Here is an 18,637-nt window from a genome sequence, read left to right on the forward strand (position 1 = left end):
ATAAGCAACTGATGCCCAAAGGCCACACAGGAGGTCAATAGTGGGGGGTCACATAACAGTGAAATCTGCAAGGTGAGCTGGAAGAAAGTGTTAGACTTGAAAGAAGTGGGTAAAAGCTGAGCAATGACAAAGAGGATGAATAAATGCAGCCTGCTAGTTATGGACGCTGCTACATACATAGCCACTGATGACAATCTAAATGAGTTTGCCTGCATTTGTTGGTATACGTATTACACAAAGCGAAGTGATCAATTTGGATAAGAGCTCGCACAAAAACGATCAAAAAAAGAAGCTGGAATGATACAGCTGAGAAAGGTTGAAGACTATAATTATTCAAACATTCAGCTGACAATTATAATGCACTCAGATAGTTCTCAAGTTCTCCCAAACTTTCAGCAAGCAAGACACGCACAAAGGTATGCCTAAAAGGCACAGCACAGCATATTTGCTTATTGGATGCATTTTTATCTCCTTGTAAAAAAAGGCCACCTTCAATAGAAGGTAGAGCACAGAGGGGTGGAGAGACAGAGCAGGTAGAAATGCAATAATGTTCTGCGCACCAAATTACGAAACATTTAGTCATTTCCCTCCCTCTGTGTCCTATATGAACTTCTCTTGTTTTACATAGAATTACATAGGCCATTTGGCCCAACTGGTCCATGCCAGTGCTCATTGTTGGCCAGGGGCTGCAGAAAACTACTGAGCTTAATTCGAAGTGCTAACAAAGATACTGACTTTTGAACTGGGGTGACCTGGAGTTCAGTCACTGGTCTGAACTGGCCAGAACCGGTTTGAATTCGTTCCGCTTCTTACAGGGACAAAGGAACTGTGATGAGACACCAGTCCTTATTTAGAAAAGGAGTATGAGGTGATGCTACGTAGGCCCTTGGAACAGAGCCAATCAGGGGATGACATCGATCACTCCAGCAACTTTGAGCCAACCAGAGAAGACAGCATCATTCGAAAAGACAGACTTGGGAATAAAACTGAAGAATTGCTGGCTTGGTCCCGGTTTGTTTGTGAGGGAGACTCCGGAGACTGACCATCGTGGAAGTAGGGACCCTACATCAGGGACGTAGAGACGATGTCGGGAGTGAGAGAGAGAATTGCCTGGCCAGCAGTATCTCTCCTTTCCGGGTAATATTATATCCTTTCTATTCTGTGACCACTCAGGGAGTGTTCGTCAGAGAAACCTAGTGGGTGTGCGTTTAAATCCTAATACTCAGGGAGTGTTAGTCAGGGAAACCTAGTGGGTGTGCGTTTAAATCCTAGTTTGAGTATAAAACTGTATAACCTGCTGTAAACTGCATGCCTATATCTAACTAGACATATAAGCGGTATGTACATGATCTAATAACGTTAATAAAGCGAATTGAGAATTAAGAGAGAATTGACTCTTCCTCTGTGTACTAAGCCAAAACCGTTAACTGGTGACTTCCGGTCAACATCTTTGGCGTCCCTGGGTGGGCTCGAGGATAAATCTCTCCGTTGCGTCAGTGGGAGCCTCGAGGCGAACCGAATTTGGCAAAGTATACAGAGAACAGGAGTTTGGGTTAATTCATAGTTAATAACGTAAGATGACGAATAAAGGGAAATCACCAAGCCCTGGGGACTTGGACTGTTTTGATTGGAAGGGACTCCTTCAAAAATACGTAACAGGGAAGTGGCCGCAATACGGGGTGTATGCGGGTCACATTGGAGACAAGGGAACGCCTGTTGGGGAGGTCCTTTGGAAAATTACGCAAACAAAGATGTCAGATAGGAAATTTAAAAAGATACAGAAGTCCGTAGCGATCGGATGTTTACTTGAGGAATGGATAGAATTGCCGACAGCAGGCTAGGAGAGAGAAAGAAGAGACTCAGAAAATCCAAGACGAATTAGAAGTAGAGAATAAAAAACTCCGTGAGGAGATAGCCCGCCTTAGTGAGAAGGTAACTGATCTACAGGGACAGAGAAGTGCAGATTTGATGCACATGAACCAATATCAGTTACAGTGCAAAAAATTGACTAATGAAAAGAGTAAGAGAGAGGGAGAAGCCCAAGCAGCTAAAGCGGAGGTGAAGAGATGGAAACAACAATGTAGTGATTTAAAAACTGCTATGAATGTGATTCACAGAGCAGCTTAGGAGAAGAGGAGTAGTACTGGCGATCACACAAAGTGTCAGAAACTGATAGGGAGGCTGCAAGATCAGCTAGCCGCACAGAGGGGCATATTGTGTGCTTTTGCACCCGGAAGAGGTGAAGAAAGTGGTCTAGGGGATGTAGATTGGGATGATTTAGCAGACGAGGCAGATAGATACAGCAGTGGTGATAGGGAACCTCCACTAGGGGACCCACCGCCAGCATATGCTCCAGAGCCGAAAGAACCGCCTGCCCCAATGGCCCCCCTGGTAACTACTAGAGCACAGGTGGGGGAAGATGGCCAGGATATGACATATTCCACCCCACTTGGGGTACAGGAACTGAGGGTTATTGCGAAAGATATTGGAACGTGTGCGCCTGGGGATGATCCTAGGGAGTTGTTCCTAGCGGTCAGGCAACAGAGAGCGGTTTAGACGATGCTGAGGAAAGAAAATTAATCCTAATGTGCCTACACCCACATATACACTCCGCCCTACCGGAGGAACAAAAACTTGGTAGAGGCACAAATGAGGCCTTAAAGGACCAGGTATTATCTGTCATGGGCGATAACAGAGGGGATCCAGTGGAGGCGCTGATGAAATGCTATCAAAGGAAAGGTGAACACCCCACTGTATTTTCGGCCCGCATTTGGGCGGTGTTTCAGGGGGTCTATGGTACAGACTTAGATAGGGATAATTTACAGCGGGAGGTTAGGAACCGATGGCTGAGAACACTAGTGTCGCATGGCACTAAGGAGTCGAGGAAGGCACTAGATCAGTTTGACCCCGCTGATGACACACATACGGAACCCTGGATAATTAGGAAGATGGTTAGAGTATGGGAAAGGGAAATACCAAAACGATCCAAGGCATCCGGGGACAGAGCAATGTCTGTTAAAGATCAGGCGATAACCTGGAGAAATGAAGGGAGGGGACCTACTCAGGGGGAACCCCCTCCAGCTTATCAGACAGTGGGAAGAGGTAGAGGCAGAGGAAGAGGAAACTTCTCAGGAACGGGGAGAACTCAAGGCGAGGTGTCCAAATGCTATAACTGTGGCCAAGAGGGACACTTCGCAAGGGACTGCCTGAACCCGAGACGAGAGAGTGCAGGTCGGGGAAGAAATCAGAGCCGATCCGTGGAAGGGCCAAATAGACCGAGTCCTCAGTGTGATACGACAGAAATATCACCCAGTTCCGGGTTGTACCCCGAACTGCAATGACGGTCTCAGGCCTCTCCGTTATGGGTGTGTGACGCGCGGTTGGATGACATGGGGAGACCCCGAGTGAATGGTAGGGTCGGAGGCCGCCCTCTTACATTCCTTTGGGACACAGGGGGATCCCGAACCACCGTTAACACCACTCAGATCAATGACATAGATTGGAAAATTCAAAACGAAATTATTCTCAGTGGATTCACAGGGCATTCACAAGTGGGATATGTGAGTGTACCGTTGGAAGTCGGTGTGGGAGATATAGTGATAGAGCATTCAGTGGTCCTTATTAAATTACCCAGAGGACAAGAACATATATTAGGGAGTGACTATATGGCCAAAGCGGGATTCTGCTTCGACCCCGTTAATTGTATGATTTGGCAAATGCCTTTGGGCATGGGCAGTATAAATCACACACTCGTCCTGGTGGGGGAATATCAGGATAGGATATGCATGATCGGGGAAATGTGGATAGAACCAGGAGAAATGAGTAACGATCGTGAAGTACAACAAATTATTGCACAAAACTCTATAGTCTTTGCCCGACATAAACATGATTGTGGGAAAATGACCAGGAGTGTGTGTATACAAGGTCCAGACCCCAAACCACAGAAGCAGTATGGTTTCCCAAAGCAAGCAGAAGAAGAGATAGAGAAGATGATACAGAGTCTGCTGCAGCAAGGGATATTAAGACCAATAGCTTCTACTAATAACGCACCTATTTGGCCAGTGAGGAAACCCGACGGTAGCTGGTGACTAACGATAGACTACAGAGAATTAAATAAAGTCACCCCGTTAACAGCGCCTACAGTAGCAACTAGCCCAGAGACAGTAGTTCGACAAAATGAGGATGCGCAGTGGTTTACGGTTTTGGACATAAGTAACGGTTTTTGGTCTATTCCACTGGAGAAAGAATGTCAATATAAATTTGCATTTACTTTCCAAGGACAGCAATATACATGGACTGCCCTGCCGCAGGGGTTTCACAATTCCCCATCTATATTTCACCAACGGCTGAGGGAAGGGTTAAAAGGATTCTCAAGGCCTGAATGTCTAGTGCAGTATGTAGACGATTCACTACTACAAACTGGAACCAAGAGGGAACATTATCAACTGCTAAGTGAATTACTGCAGTTGTTACATGACTTGGGATTAAAGATTAACCCTAAAAAAGCGCAGATCATGAAACAAAAAGTTACTTACTTGGGAATGATTCTGACGCCAGGACAAAGGGACATTGACAAGCGAAGGGTAGAGACAGTTGGCAGACTCCCTGTTCCGCGGGATGTAAAAGGGTTACGGTCCTTCTTGGGGTTGGTGGGATATTGCAGGGACCATATTGATGGATTTGCCACAAAGGCGGCCCCGCTGATGGAATTATTAAAAAAGAATGTGGCCTGGGAGTGGAAAACAGAACACAGCCAGGCCATGACTGATCTAAAGCAAGCACTAGCTGCCGCGCCTGCTTTAAAAACCCCAAATCCAACGGAACCGTTTTCATTGGAGGTGGCTACCACAGACACCACCCTCTCGGCAGTTCTGTTACAGGAGACACATGGGAAATTACGACCAGCAGCGTACGCCTCACGTATGTTCTCACCAATAGAGCAGGGGTATACGGTATGCGAAAGACACTTGCTAGCTGTCTTTTGGGCAGTGCAGCATTTTACCTATATAGTGGGACTAAACCCACTTACAATATTAACAGAACACACCCCAGTACAGCTACTGTTAGATGGAAGGATTAAGGATGGTTCAGTTAGCCAAAATAGAATCGCTAGATGGACATTGTTGCTGCAAGGGAGAAATATAACCGTAAAGGGGGTAAAAACCACTACTATGTTAGCAGACAACTTAGTTTATCAGGGAGAAAAACATGAGTGTCAATTGATGATAGCAAATGACCCCAAGGGCCCATTTGTATCAAAACAAAAAGGAGGGGGTAAGACGGGGCCTGAAAGCAGAAATGATGTGGAGATGCCGGTGATGGACTGGGGTTGACAATTGTAAACAATTTTACAGCACCAAGTTATAGTCCAACAATTTTATTTGAAATGCACAAGCTTTCGGAGGCATCCTCCTTCCTCAGGTGAATGTTGTAGAAATGAAATCCTCGAACCCTTCGCATTTATAAATCACCTGGTGATTACCGATAGTCTTTCCAACTGCCCGTTGCCAAGGCAATCACAGTGTGCAGACAGAGAGGTGTTACCTAAAAGGCCACCGAATATACAAACCACCAAAAAAAAGAGCGAGAGAGGCAGAAACATAGAAAAGACAGCAAATGACCCGTTATATTAAAACTGGACGCGACACTACAGACTTTCTACAAAAACTCAGTACCGACGGACCAGTTGAACCAGGAACACTTCTCACCACGATGGACGTCTCGGCACTATACACCAGTATCCCCCACGATGACGGCATCGCTGCAACAGCCTCAGTACTCAACACCAACAACAGCCAATCTCCAGACGCCATCCTACAACTCATCCGCTTCATCCTGGATCACAATGTTTTCACCTTCGATAACCAGTTCTTTACCCAAACACACGGAACAGCCATGGGGACCAAATTCGCACCCCAATACGCCAACATTTTCATGCACAAGTTCGAGCATGACTTCTTCACTGCACAGGACCTCCAACCAACACTATACACCAGATACATCGACGACATTTTCTTTCTATGGACCCACGGCGAGGAATCACTAAAGAGACTACACGATAACATCAACAAGTTCCATCCCACCATCAAGCTCACCATGGACTACTCCTCAGAATCAGTTTCTTTCTTGGACAAACGAATCTCCATCAAAGACGGGCACCTCAGCACCTCACTCTACCGCAAGCCCACGGACAACCTCACGATGCTCCACTTTTCCAGCTTCCACCCTAACCACGTCAAAGAGGCCATCCCCTATGGACAGGCCCTGCGAATACACAGGGTCTGCTCAGACGAGGAGGAACGCGACGGACACCTACAGACGCTGAAAGACACCCGAGTAAGAACGGGATATGACGCTCGACTCATTGATCGACAGTTCCGACGGGCCACAGCGAAAAATCGCATAGACCTCCTCAGAAGACAAACACGGTACGCAACCAACAGAGTACCCTTCATCGTCCAGTACTTCCCCGGAGCGGAGAAACTACGCCATGTTCTCCGCAGCCATCAACATGTCATCAATGACGACGAACACCTCACTATGGCCATCCCCACACCTCCACTACTCGCCTTCAAACAGCCACCCAACCTCAAACAGACCATCGTTCGCAGCAAATTACCCAGCCTCCACGACACCACACAACCCTGCCACAGTAACTTCTGCAAGACATGCCAGATCATCAACACAGATACCACCATCACACGAGAGGACACCACCCACCAGGTGCATGGTTCATTCTCCTGTGACTCGGCCAACGTTGTCTACCTCATACGTTGCAGGAAAGGATGCCCCAGAGCATGGTACATTGACGAGACCATGCAGACGCTGCGACAACAGATGAACGGACACCGCGCAACAATCGCCAGACAGGAGGGTTCCCTCCCAGTCGGGGAACACTTCAGCAGTCAAGGACATTCAGCCACCGACCTTCGGGTAAGCATACTGCAAGGCGGCCTTCGAGACACACGACAACGCAAAATCGTCGAGCAGAAATTGATAGCCAAGTTCCGCACCCATGAGGACGGCCTCAACCGGGATCTTGGGTTCATGTCACGCTACACGTAACCCCACCAACGAACAAATGTTATCTGTTTTTAATATAACGGGTCATTTGCTGTCTTTTCTATGTTTCTGCCTCTCTTTTTTTTTTGGTGGTTTGTATATTCGGTGGCCTTTTAGGTAACACCTCTCTGTCTGCACACTGTGATTGCCTTGGCAACGGGCAGTTGGAAAGACTATCTGTAATCGCCAGGTATTGTTCTGTGATTTATAAATGCGAAGGGTTCGAGGATTTCATTTCCACAACATTCACCTGAGGAAGGAGGAAGCCTCCGAAAGCTTGTGAATTTCAAATAAAATTGTTGGACTATAACTTGGTGTTGTAAAATTGTTTACAATTGAAAGCAGAAAGACAAAGGAAACAGGAAAGGAAGAACCCTATTTTAAAATTTTTGTGGATGGCTCTTCATCAGTACAGGATGGGGAAAGGAGAACTGGCTGTGGGATATACATGGAGGATGACCACGGACAGGAAAGATTTAGTGCGGCTCTGAAATTACCTAAAACTATGAGTGCGCAGGTAGCAGAACTAGCAGCCGTCGCATATGTGGTTGGTCACCCGGAATATTTTCCGCCCAGATCAGTCATATATTCTGAGAGCATGTATGTCTGTAATAGCCTCACAGAACATTTGCCCCTATGGGAAGCGAGGGGATTTGTCTCAGCGGATGGAAGACCCCTTCCGTCAGCCCCGCTATTACGGTACATCTTTGAAGAAGCACAGGGGAAAGGATATGGGGTCACAAAAGTGAAAGCTCATTCAAAACTATCTCCTGAAGGGAACAGGAAAGCTGATGAACTAGCTAAACGAGGTGCTGTAAGTGGACAGGAATGGCAGCCACCGATTGGGGAAATCGGGGGCCAGAAAGAGAAGCAGGTCCAAGAGGAGGTGATTGAACACAAATTTGATACTGTCCGTTCACATGCAGAGGCGAATCCAGGAAAAAAAACGAAAGGAACATAAAACAAAAAGGGGGAATAAGTGGGTTCGAAGAAACGGACGGTTAGAATCTGAAACAAATTGGGAACAGGATTTGGACGGTCTGGCTCAGTATATGGAGAGACTGGACTTATGATAGTACCTAAAAGAAACTGTACATAAGAGCAGAAATTACACTTGTTTATTACAGGTCCAGCCTAGAATGAAGGGGATAATCCATTTTGTTGCTATCGGATTGATCATCATCAGAACTGTGGTTGAACCTGCCTCGGAGCCATCACGACGAATGAACGTGCCTGAAGCAGTGTCGGCGACGGAGGGATATCCCGAGACCAGGGACAACTTTGCTCTGCAGAATAAGACAGTCCGAACCAACAAAGGGAAAAGAGAGGATTTAAATTTGTATTATATGGGAGAGGATGGGTTAGCGTGTGTAGGAAAGACTTTGGGTATACCGGTGGGAGTGGGAGTACGGTTTTCATGTAACACAGTTCTAGAGGTGACATTGTCGGTAATCCCAGAGGGAAAAATCATTAATCAATTTGTGGGTCCATTTATGGAGCGACCATCGGGGAGTGACGGTCGAGGTAAAATTATGGTCCACTGGGACCACACCTATGTTAATATTACGTTGGGGCGGTGTTTCATATTCCCCGGCACGGAGGCAATTTGACCTACCCTTTAAAAAGAGTTCATAACGTGGGCAAGTATCATGAGGGTACTTGGATATCTTTGAGCAGTCCACCATCTCATGCTATTGTAATGGACGGTGCTGAGAAAGGGGTAGATTTGTCAAAGTGTCACCAAGGAGGGAATCACTGGGCCTGTCCAGAAGAGATAACGAGACAGAAACTTACTAATTGTGGGTTCAGTACTTATGAAAATTGTTCATTGTCCATTTTGCCGGTTAACAACCAGTCCTTTTTATAATACGCCCTTGTAGGACAAACGTATTACATAGCCACAGCGGCTATGAACTATAATAAAGGATGGAAACAGTGCCCTCTGGAAGGACACAATGTGGCCATTAACAATGTGACCTCAGACCTGGTTGTCGGTGGACAAGTTCTGCCTAAGCCAATAATGAGGATGGTAATAAACGAAAACCTCACAGTCCAATGTACCGATATAGACCAAGATCTGTGGAAATATGTTCCTACCGAACTACCACCCATTCTGCACCTGACTGCAGATTGGGCGCAAATAGCGGAGGAAGCCAATGAGATAATTCATCAATGGACTAAACACACTAAAATAATTAAAACGCATGCTGATAAAGCAGATGAACTGCTACGGGACCCCGGGTTCTGGGATAAGTTTTGGAATTGGGGATCTAATGTTCAAATACATCCATGGGTCAGGATTTTATCACATGCTGCTGTAGTTGTGATTTTATTTGCATTAATACTTGTCATGTTCAATGTATATCAGCTTAGAAGGTGGAAAGATGAAATTTTGCAACAATTGAGTGTTAGTGCTATAATGAAACAGAAGAAGCGATTATCAATATAAGGACACTGTGTGAAGTATATTTTATACGCTTCTTTTTTGTATTTTTTCTATAACCATTTATATTTTTTTCTATAATCATATGATATCGCGGATGTAACATGCCCATTGGGGGACAATGACAACCTCAGGAGTGGTACACAGAAAGGGAGAATAATGATCCCAAGATAAGTATCTTTGGATCAAAAGGGGGGAGATGTTGGCCAGGGGCTGCAGAAAACTACTGAGCTTAATTCGAAGTGCTAACAAAGATACTGACTTTTGAACTGGGGTGACCTGGAGTTCAGTCACTGGTCTGAACTGGCCAGAACCGGTTTGAATTCGTTCCGCTTCTTACAGGGACAAAGGAACTGTGATGAGACACCAGTCCTTATTTAGAAAAGGAGTATGAGGTGATGCTACGTAGGCCCTTGGAACAGAGCCAATCAGGGGATGACATCGATCACTCCAGCAACTTTGAGCCAACCAGAGAAGACAGCATCATTCGAAAAGACAGACTTGGGAATAAAACTGAAGAATTGCTGGCTTGGTCCCGGTTTGTTTGTGAGGGAGACTCCGGAGACTGACCATCGTGGAAGTAGGGACCCTACGTCAGGGACGTAGAGACGACGTCGGGAGTGAGAGAGAGAATTGCCTGGCCAGCAGTATCTCTCCTTTCCGGGTAATATAATATCCTTTCTATTCTGTGACCACTCAGGGAGTGTTCGTCAGAGAAACCTAGTGGGTGTGCGTTTAAATCCTAGTTTGAGTATAAAACTGTATAACCTGCTGTAAACTGCATGCCTATATCTAACTAGACGTATAAGCGGTATGTACATGATCTAATAACGTTAATAAAGCGAATTGAGAATTAAGAGAGAATTGACTCTTCCTCTGTGTACTAAGCCAAAACCGTTAACCAGTGACTTCCGGTCAACATCATGCTCCACACAAGCCTCCTCCTACCCTATGTCATCATAGAATCATAGAATGGTTGCAGCACGGAAGGAGGCCATTCAGCCCAATGAGTCCGTGCCGGCTCTCTGCAAGAGCAACCCAACTAGTTCCATTCCCCCACCCTCTTCCCATAGCCCTACAATTTTTTTCCCTTCAAGAACTTATCCAATTCCTTTTTGAAAGCCACGATTGAATCTGCTTCCACCACCCCTCGGGCAGTGCATTCCAGGTCATAACCACTTGCTGTGTAAAAAGTTTTTTCTCATGTCGCCTTCTTTTGCCAATCACCTTAAATAAATGTCCGTTGGTTCTTGACCCTTCCGCCAATGGGAACAGTTTCTCTCTATCTACTCTGTCTAGACCCTTAAAGATTTTGAATACCTCTATCAAATCTCCTCTCAACCTTCTCTGCTCTAAGAAGAACAACCCCAGCTTCTCCAGTCTATCCATGTAACTGAAGTCCCTCATCCCTGGAATCATTCTCATAAAGCTCTTCTGCACCCTCTCTAAGGCCTTCACATCTTTCCTAAAGTCCGGTGCCCAGAGCTGGACACAATACTCCAGCTGTGGCCGAATCAGTGTTTTACAAAGGTTCATCATAACTTCCTTGCTTTTGTACTCTATGCCTCTATTTATAAAGCCCAGGATCCCGTATGCTTTTTTAACCACTTTCTCAACCTGCCCTGCCACCTTCAACGATTTGTACACATAAACCCCCAGATCTCTCTGTTCCTGCACCCCTTTTAGGATTGTATCCTTTAGTTTATATTGCCTCTCCTCATCTGTCCTACCGAATTGTATCACTTCACACTTTTCTGCGTTAAATTTCATCTGCCACATGTCCGCCCATTCCACCAGCCTGTCTATGTCCACTATTCTTCTCACTGTTCACTTCCCTTCCAAGTTTTGTGTCATCTGCAAATTTGGATATTGTGCCCTGTACACCCAAGTCCAAGTCATTAATATATATCAAAAAAAGCAATGGTCCTAGCACCAACCCCTGGGGAAGACCACTGTACACCTCCCTCCAGTCCGAAAAACAACCGGGCACCACTATTCTCTGTTTCCTATTACTTAGCCAATCTCGTATCCATGCTGCCACTGCCCCTTTTATTCCATGGGCTTCAACTTTGATGACAAGCCTATTATGTGGCACTTTATCAAATGCCTTTTGAAAGTCCATATACACATCAACTGCATTGCCCTCATCGACCCTCTCTGTTACCTTATCAAAAAATTCAATCAAGTTGGTTAAACACGATTTGCCTTTAACAAATCTGTGCTAGCTTTCCTTAATTAATCCACACTTGTCCAAGTGACTGTTAATTTTGTTTTCCCACTACCGAGGTTAAACTGACTGGTCCGTCTGTAATTGTCGGGTTTATCCTTGCACCCTTTTTTGAACAAGGGTGTAACATTTGCAATTCTCCAGTCCTCTGGCACCACCCCCATATCTAAGGATGATTGGAAGATTATGGCCATCCTTACTTACCTACTCAGCAACCTAGGATGCATCCCATCTGGACCAGGTGACTTATCTACTTAAAGTACAGCAAGCCTTTCTAGTACCTCCTCTTTATCAATTTTTAGCCCATCCAGTATACACCTTCATTTACTGTGACTTTGGCAGCATCTTCTTCCTTGGTAAAGACATATGCAAAGTACTCATTTAGTACATCAACCATGCCCTCTGCCTCCATGCGTCGATCACCTTTTTGGTCCCTAATCGGCCCCACCCCTCTTCTTACTACCCGTTTACTACTTATATGCCTATAGAAGACTTTTGGATTTCCTTTTATGTTAGTCGCCAGTCTATTTTCATATTCTATCTTTGCCCCTCTTATTTCCTGTTTCGCTTCCTCTCTAAACTTTCTATATTCAGCCTGGTTCTCACTTGTATTATCAGCCTGTCATCTGTCATATGTCCCTTTTTTCTGCTTCATCTTACTTTCTATCTCTTCTCATATCCAGGGAGCTCTGGTTTTGGTTGCCCTACCTTTCTCCCTCGCGGGAATGTATCTACACTATACCCGAACCATCTCCTCTTTAAAGTCCGCCCACTGTTCAATTAGAGTTTTGCCTGCCAATCTTTGATTCCAATTTACCCAGGCCAGATCCATTCTCATCCCATTGAAATTGGTCCTCCTCCAATTGAGTATTTTTACTTTAGAGTGGTCCTTGTCCTTTTCCATAGCTAATGTAAACCTTATGATACTATGACCGCTGTTCCCTAAATATTCCCCCACTGACACTTGCTCCACTTGGCCCATCTCATTTCCCAGAACCAGATCCAGCAATGCCTCCTTCCTCGTTGGGCCGGAAACGTACAGTCAAGAACGTTCTCCTGAAAACACTTCAAAAATTCCTCCCCCTCTTTGCCCTTTACACTATTACTATCCCAGTCTATATTAGAATAGTTGAAGTCCCCCATTATCACTACTTTATGGTCCTTGCACAGCTCTGTAATTTCCCTGCAAATTTGCTCCTCTATATCCTTCCCACTAGTTGGTGGCCTATAGATTGCCCCCAATAGTATAATGGCACCTCGATTGTTTCTTAACTCTAACCAAATAGATTCTGTCCTTGATCTCTTCAGGACATCCTCTCTCTCCAGCACTGCAATATTCTCCTTAGTCAATACTGCCACCCACCCCCCCTCCTTTCTTTCCTTCCCTATCTTTCCTGAACACCTTGTATCCAGGAATATTTAGTACCCAATCCTGCCCTTTTTTGAGGCTGGTCTCCGTTATCGCGACAACATCATATTCCCATGTGGCTAATTGTGCCTGCAGCTCACCAACTTTGTTTACCACACTTTGTGCGTTTACACATATGCACTCTAAACCTATCTTAGACCCTCTTGTATTCTCTTTTAGTCTGATCCCATCTAATACAGTAACATTTCTTACTCTAGTGCTATCTGTCTCTCCCAACCCTTTGTGCACCTTGTTTCTTCTTTCTAATGCTACATCCTGGTGCCCAACCCCCTGCCAAATTTGTTTAAACCCTCCCCCACAGAACTAGCGAACGTCCCCGCAAGGACACTGGTCCCAGCTCTTTTGAGGTGCAAACCATCCGGCCTGCACAGGTCCCAATTCTCCCTGAACTGGTCCCAATGCCCCAGGAATCTAAAGCCCTCCCTCCTGCACCATCTCTCCAGCCACGCATTCATCTGCCCTATCCTATTTCTATACTCACTAGTGAATGGCACCGGGAGTAATCCGGAGTTTACTAGCTTTGAGGTCCTGCTCATTAATCTCTTTCCTAACTCCCTAAACTCTTCCTGCAGGACCTCATCCCTCTTTCTACCTATTTCGTTGGTGCCGATATGGACCACGACCTCTGGCTGTTCACCCTCCCCCTTCAGAGTGTTCTGCAGCCGCTCAGTGACATCCTTGACCCTGGCACCAGGAAGGCAACATACCATCCTGGAATCACGTCTGCAGCTGCAGAATCGCCTGTTTGTTCCCCTAACTATTGAATCCCCTATCATTATTGCTCTCCTGACCTTTCTCCTCCCCCCTGTACAGCTGAGCCACCCATGGTGCTGTCATCTCACCCTATCAGCATAACCTTCTATTCCTTTCTCCTTCATGTGTTTATCTAGCTGCTCCTTAAATGCTCTAAATCTTGTACAAATATTCAATGACTGGGGCCTCCCATTCAATGGATCCCCAGTCTTTCACTCACGTTTCTCACATCTCTTCCCCCGCCAGCCTCGGGCGCACTGACAAGCTGCAGTCTCGTGGTGACAGGAAACAGCATTTTCACAGTCGCATCTCTCCTCACAACGCTCTCCATAGTATCCAGCAGGGCAACCTAGAAGGGCAAACCACACACTGAAATAAACAGTTGCTCATTATACAGTGGAGAAGTGACCAGCGCTGTGTTAATATCAGCATTGCACATTAACTCGTTAAGAATTGAACGCCTTGTGCAGGTGCAGAAACTGAGTGTCTTGTTGGCAATACCACATCGTCACGAGTGTACTTTCTGCACATTGTTAACACTCGAAGTATTAAAGCAGAAACTGACACAAAGAAAATGAAAATATCTTTGATAGCGAGGATGAAAATTCTGAAGTCAACATGCTGGTGCACGTGAAGCAAGTGGAACGTGGAGAAAACGAGGGTGATGGGAGTGCAGGACTTTGTGGGGGTGAGGACATGGGCCTGCAGCTTTCGAATGAGTTGAAGCCAGTGGAAGACCCAAGCGGCAAGGCCATCTAGGCGTGTGTTAGAGAAATTGAATCCTAAATTGATGAAAGCATGGACTAGGCTGTCAGGATCTGGTACGGGAGGATGCTGAGGGAGCAGCTGGTGGAAGTGACACTACAGCCAGACCTGGTATTGATATAACCAGAGCTAGAAGTAGAAAGCAGGACTGGTGCATATGAGTTTACAATCTGTGCTTTTGGGATCGTGAAGGTGGTTGTGGATGAGAGACCATTTAGGATCTGAGAAAGACAAGAACGCTGAAAGTGGAGGCAAGACGATTGTGGAAAAGGTTGACCAAGGTGTCAATGTCATCAAAGGTGGCAGACCACAGGAGAAGGAGATCAGAATTTGAGAGACCACGTGTGAGTGAGGTGGCTGTAAAGTGATACTGGAGGGATTTGTGTTGGGCAGTGGATTATGTGAGAGAGTGTAGAAATGAAGAAATAGTCAGAGGGAACCATGATAGAAACGTCTGAAGACTCGAGACCACATGTGATGACTAAGTCAAGGGAGTGACCACATGAGTGAGCGAAGCAGTCAATGTGGCATATGATGTTGAGGGGGATAACGGAAATTGGTAGAGATAGGGAAGGGTGAATCGAGGTGAAGGTTAAAATCAGTGTGGACAAGGAATTGCTCGATACAGAGGTCAGACAGGAGGGAGGAGATTTTGGTGAGGAAGATGCTTGGGGGTCCAGCAAAGCTGCAGATGATGAGGATCTTAAAGAAGTGAGAGGGGTTAATCTGTTCTCTGGTGGCGGTGTTTGAGCAAATAATGTTGGCTAAGACATCAGGAAAGCTACCTACTCTTCTTCAAAAAAGTGTTATTGGTTCTTTAACATCTAACTGAACAGACAGAGGGGTCCTTGGTTTATCATCTCGCCCAAAGGGTGGTATTCAATTTTTTTTTAAATCAGCTAGCAAAGATATTGCCAATTAAATGAATAGTCACAGGTAGCATAACACAGGCAATGAGAAAACTCTAAAAAAACAATCTTCTCAGTTCCCAAAAGAAATCAAGAACAAACCATCTGATATTAATCCAAACATAAAATCCATATTATTGCAATCTGACTAGTTACATTCCACAGTTGGCACTTTCATGATCCTATCAGAATCATAAACAAACAAGGAACCAGAGGGTGACCAGTCAAGAGAAATTTAAAAACAAAGAAGTAAATAAAGTACTTACAAACTAGCTTTGATGGGGATCTGCTTCACATATCTACTACTCTTGGAACAGATGACATTTCTTTTAATCTCTAATGTAACTTAACTATTGATAAGTCTGATATCTACTTACGAGCCTGACATTTTTCTCCAATCCAGCCAGGTCTACAAATGCACTGTCCCGTCTGTCGATCGCAGGTTCCCCCATTACTGCAGCTGCAGTATTGATGACATCCTTCCCCATACCGTCCGTCTTCACACTCTAAACAGAAGCGCACACGTGGGTTGGTAATCACTGATCCTCACAGTAAACAACATTTTGCATTGTTTTTTCTTTACATTAATTTCTGGTCACATGCTCACCAAGCTCGCAAGCTATACCAGTCCACCCTTTGGGGCAAGTGCATGATCCGGTCACATGGTCACACTGGGCTGTGTTTCTGCAGATGCAGTGCTGCAAGCAGTTCATTCCATAGGATCCAGTGGGGCATCCTGTAGGGAAACAAACACAGATAAGAAATATGATAAAGTGGAAAATTAGGGCAACATACTATTTGCACATTTTACCGTATAACAACAAGGCAACCTTGTAGCAGAGTGGTTTCTAATCCAGGACAGTGGCGAGGATGAAAGTTTCCTCAAATATGCCAGTTGTCAGAGTACAATTGAGTCTGAGGCAATCTCAATCTTCTTCCTCATGGACACAAATTCAAACAACAAGACTGCCAATAATTCAGCACCAATTCGCACTGACTTGGCAGCTTTTACTGAGAGTCCATAAAGGTGACTGATGTGGAGAAGGGAAGTGTCACATTGGTGCAGTCAAGGGGTGACTCTTGAGTTTGAATTCAAAAACAATCTTATGCTGAAATTGGCATTCACCAAGACTCTGACACTTATTGGACTTTTGTCAATTTGTTGCTTGAAATCCAATGAAAAACAAATTAAAATTCTCCATCACATCTCCCTCTCTCCAGTGCACCAGTCCGGTGCCAGCCAGTCACTATCCACTGATTTTATGTTAAGCTTCACATGGGCTCAGAGTGACAGAACTACTTAAAGCAGCAATGCTTCCTGAGAAAGTATGTGACAGTGTAAGGAGCCGGCAATCGCTAATCAGATGCAGTCCTTCAACTCCTCCGACAAGTAGTTGGCAATAGCTACGCTTGCATCATAGTAGGTACAGCACAGGAGGTGGTCATTCGGCCCATCATGCCTGTGCCGGCTCTTTGAAAGAGGCTTGGGCTAGTGTGCACACACCATAACAGAACAAGATTCCACCCCGCCCTCCAGGTAACAGTTACTTACGTTGTTGACATGCGGTTCCTGTCCACCCGGGAATGCACAGGCATTGGCCAGTCACATGATCACATGTCGCATTATTGTAGCAGTTACAGAACTGGCTGCAGCCCTCACCGTACCGCTGCCCTTGACATGCTGGGAAAATGTAAATCCAAAGCTGAGTCTAGCATTCATTCACTTCCGCACAAAGCAATAAACTAACTGCACAGACATTTGTTGCAATGTAAGCAGGTGGTTCTCATTGTGCAACAACATTATAGTTTTAGCACATCATTTCACAGTAGTCAGCTGCAGTTACATTTGCTAAAACTTGTGTTTGTCCCGTCCTTCAATCTTTGCGATATGGACATCGCTATGCATCAAAGGCACAAAGCTCACCGGTCATCAGAGTCCTCTGCAAGTATCACTGTCAACATTACAACAAATATTAAATTTATTAGAATCACTGACTATCACCATTGATTATAACATTCATAGTTTATCTATTGTATATTAAATTTGGTATATGGAGCGTGCGTTTCATTGCAAACTCATTAGAATACCTGCAATACCTGATACTCCTATAGGTGGCACTGTGATAGGGATTTTTAATGTTAACGATGTCACACTGTATGATGCACAATGGCTGCTATTTTATAGCGAGAGTATATTGTCGTATGATTGCACATTCTGACCACTGGGTTCCTACAAATCACTTAAAATGCTTTCTGAAAATGATTTTTATCTAACATTTTTTTCCTTAGCAACTGAAATTGTTTAAATCCAAAATAAGGGTTAAACAAAACAAAAAAAATTACATATTTCACAAAACATGATTAAATGTGTCCACTGAATTATCTTTTATGTCTTTTAATGCCTTCATTAAAGGTTTTACTTGAAAGCCTCAGCCTCTTCCCAAAGGTCTTGGCTTGGAAAGTGGCCACTGGCCTCTCATCTCCCACGTTTCAGGGCAGCAAGTGGGTGTGGATGGAGGGTGAAGAGTGAGTTGAATGGCAACTGAGCCAAGGAAAAGGGGAGAATACAAGGGTTGAATGGGGGTTCAAAAGGGAAGAGGGAGTTCCAGGAAGTGAATGGGTAGTGAGAAGGTGAAGTGGCTGGGGACATGATGGGAGTGAGGCAATGTGCAGAAACATGAGTAAATGGGGCAGCAAATGAGATGGGAACCACTGAGGGTCTCATTTCCCCACAATCACCAACCCAAACGCAACCTATAGCCATTAGTGGCTCCTTTCCCTGCAATACCAAGCCATACCACACCCCCACCTGAAAGGAAAGAAAAGAGAATGACACAGAGAGAAGCAGAAGAGGACAGAGAAAGAAGCAAATAGAATTAAAGAGACAGCAACAGAAGAGGAGAAAGAGAGAAAGAACAACCCGAAAGCAGCAGGCACAGGTATGACAGTGACAATATTCTCCAATGCCATGCGAGATTGACTAGTATTATAAAAATTAATATCAGGATTCAGCAGAAACATGACAAAATCCTAAGCTCCCAAGCAGATTA

The 18,637-nt window shown here is 45.1% G+C and overlaps 1 protein-coding gene across 1 annotated transcript in view; it reads right to left on the reverse strand.

Annotated features, from left to right (window-relative positions):
- Positions 1–18,637, reverse strand: part of LOC137331757 (multiple epidermal growth factor-like domains protein 6) — a 273,387-nt gene that overhangs the window by 15,595 nt on the left and 239,155 nt on the right. The window contains exons 25-28 of the mRNA XM_067995739.1: positions 17,140–17,268; positions 16,195–16,323; positions 15,965–16,093; positions 14,135–14,263 (exon numbers count right to left, since the gene is read on the reverse strand). Coding sequence (XP_067851840.1) covers positions 14,135–14,263; positions 15,965–16,093; positions 16,195–16,323; positions 17,140–17,268 — 516 coding nt within the window. The remainder of the gene's footprint in view (positions 1–14,134; positions 14,264–15,964; positions 16,094–16,194; positions 16,324–17,139; positions 17,269–18,637) is intronic.

The sequence above is a fragment of the Heptranchias perlo genome, chromosome 13, assembly GCF_035084215.1.
Source record: "Heptranchias perlo isolate sHepPer1 chromosome 13, sHepPer1.hap1, whole genome shotgun sequence".
NCBI classification, from domain to species: Eukaryota; Metazoa; Chordata; class Chondrichthyes; order Hexanchiformes; family Hexanchidae; genus Heptranchias; species Heptranchias perlo.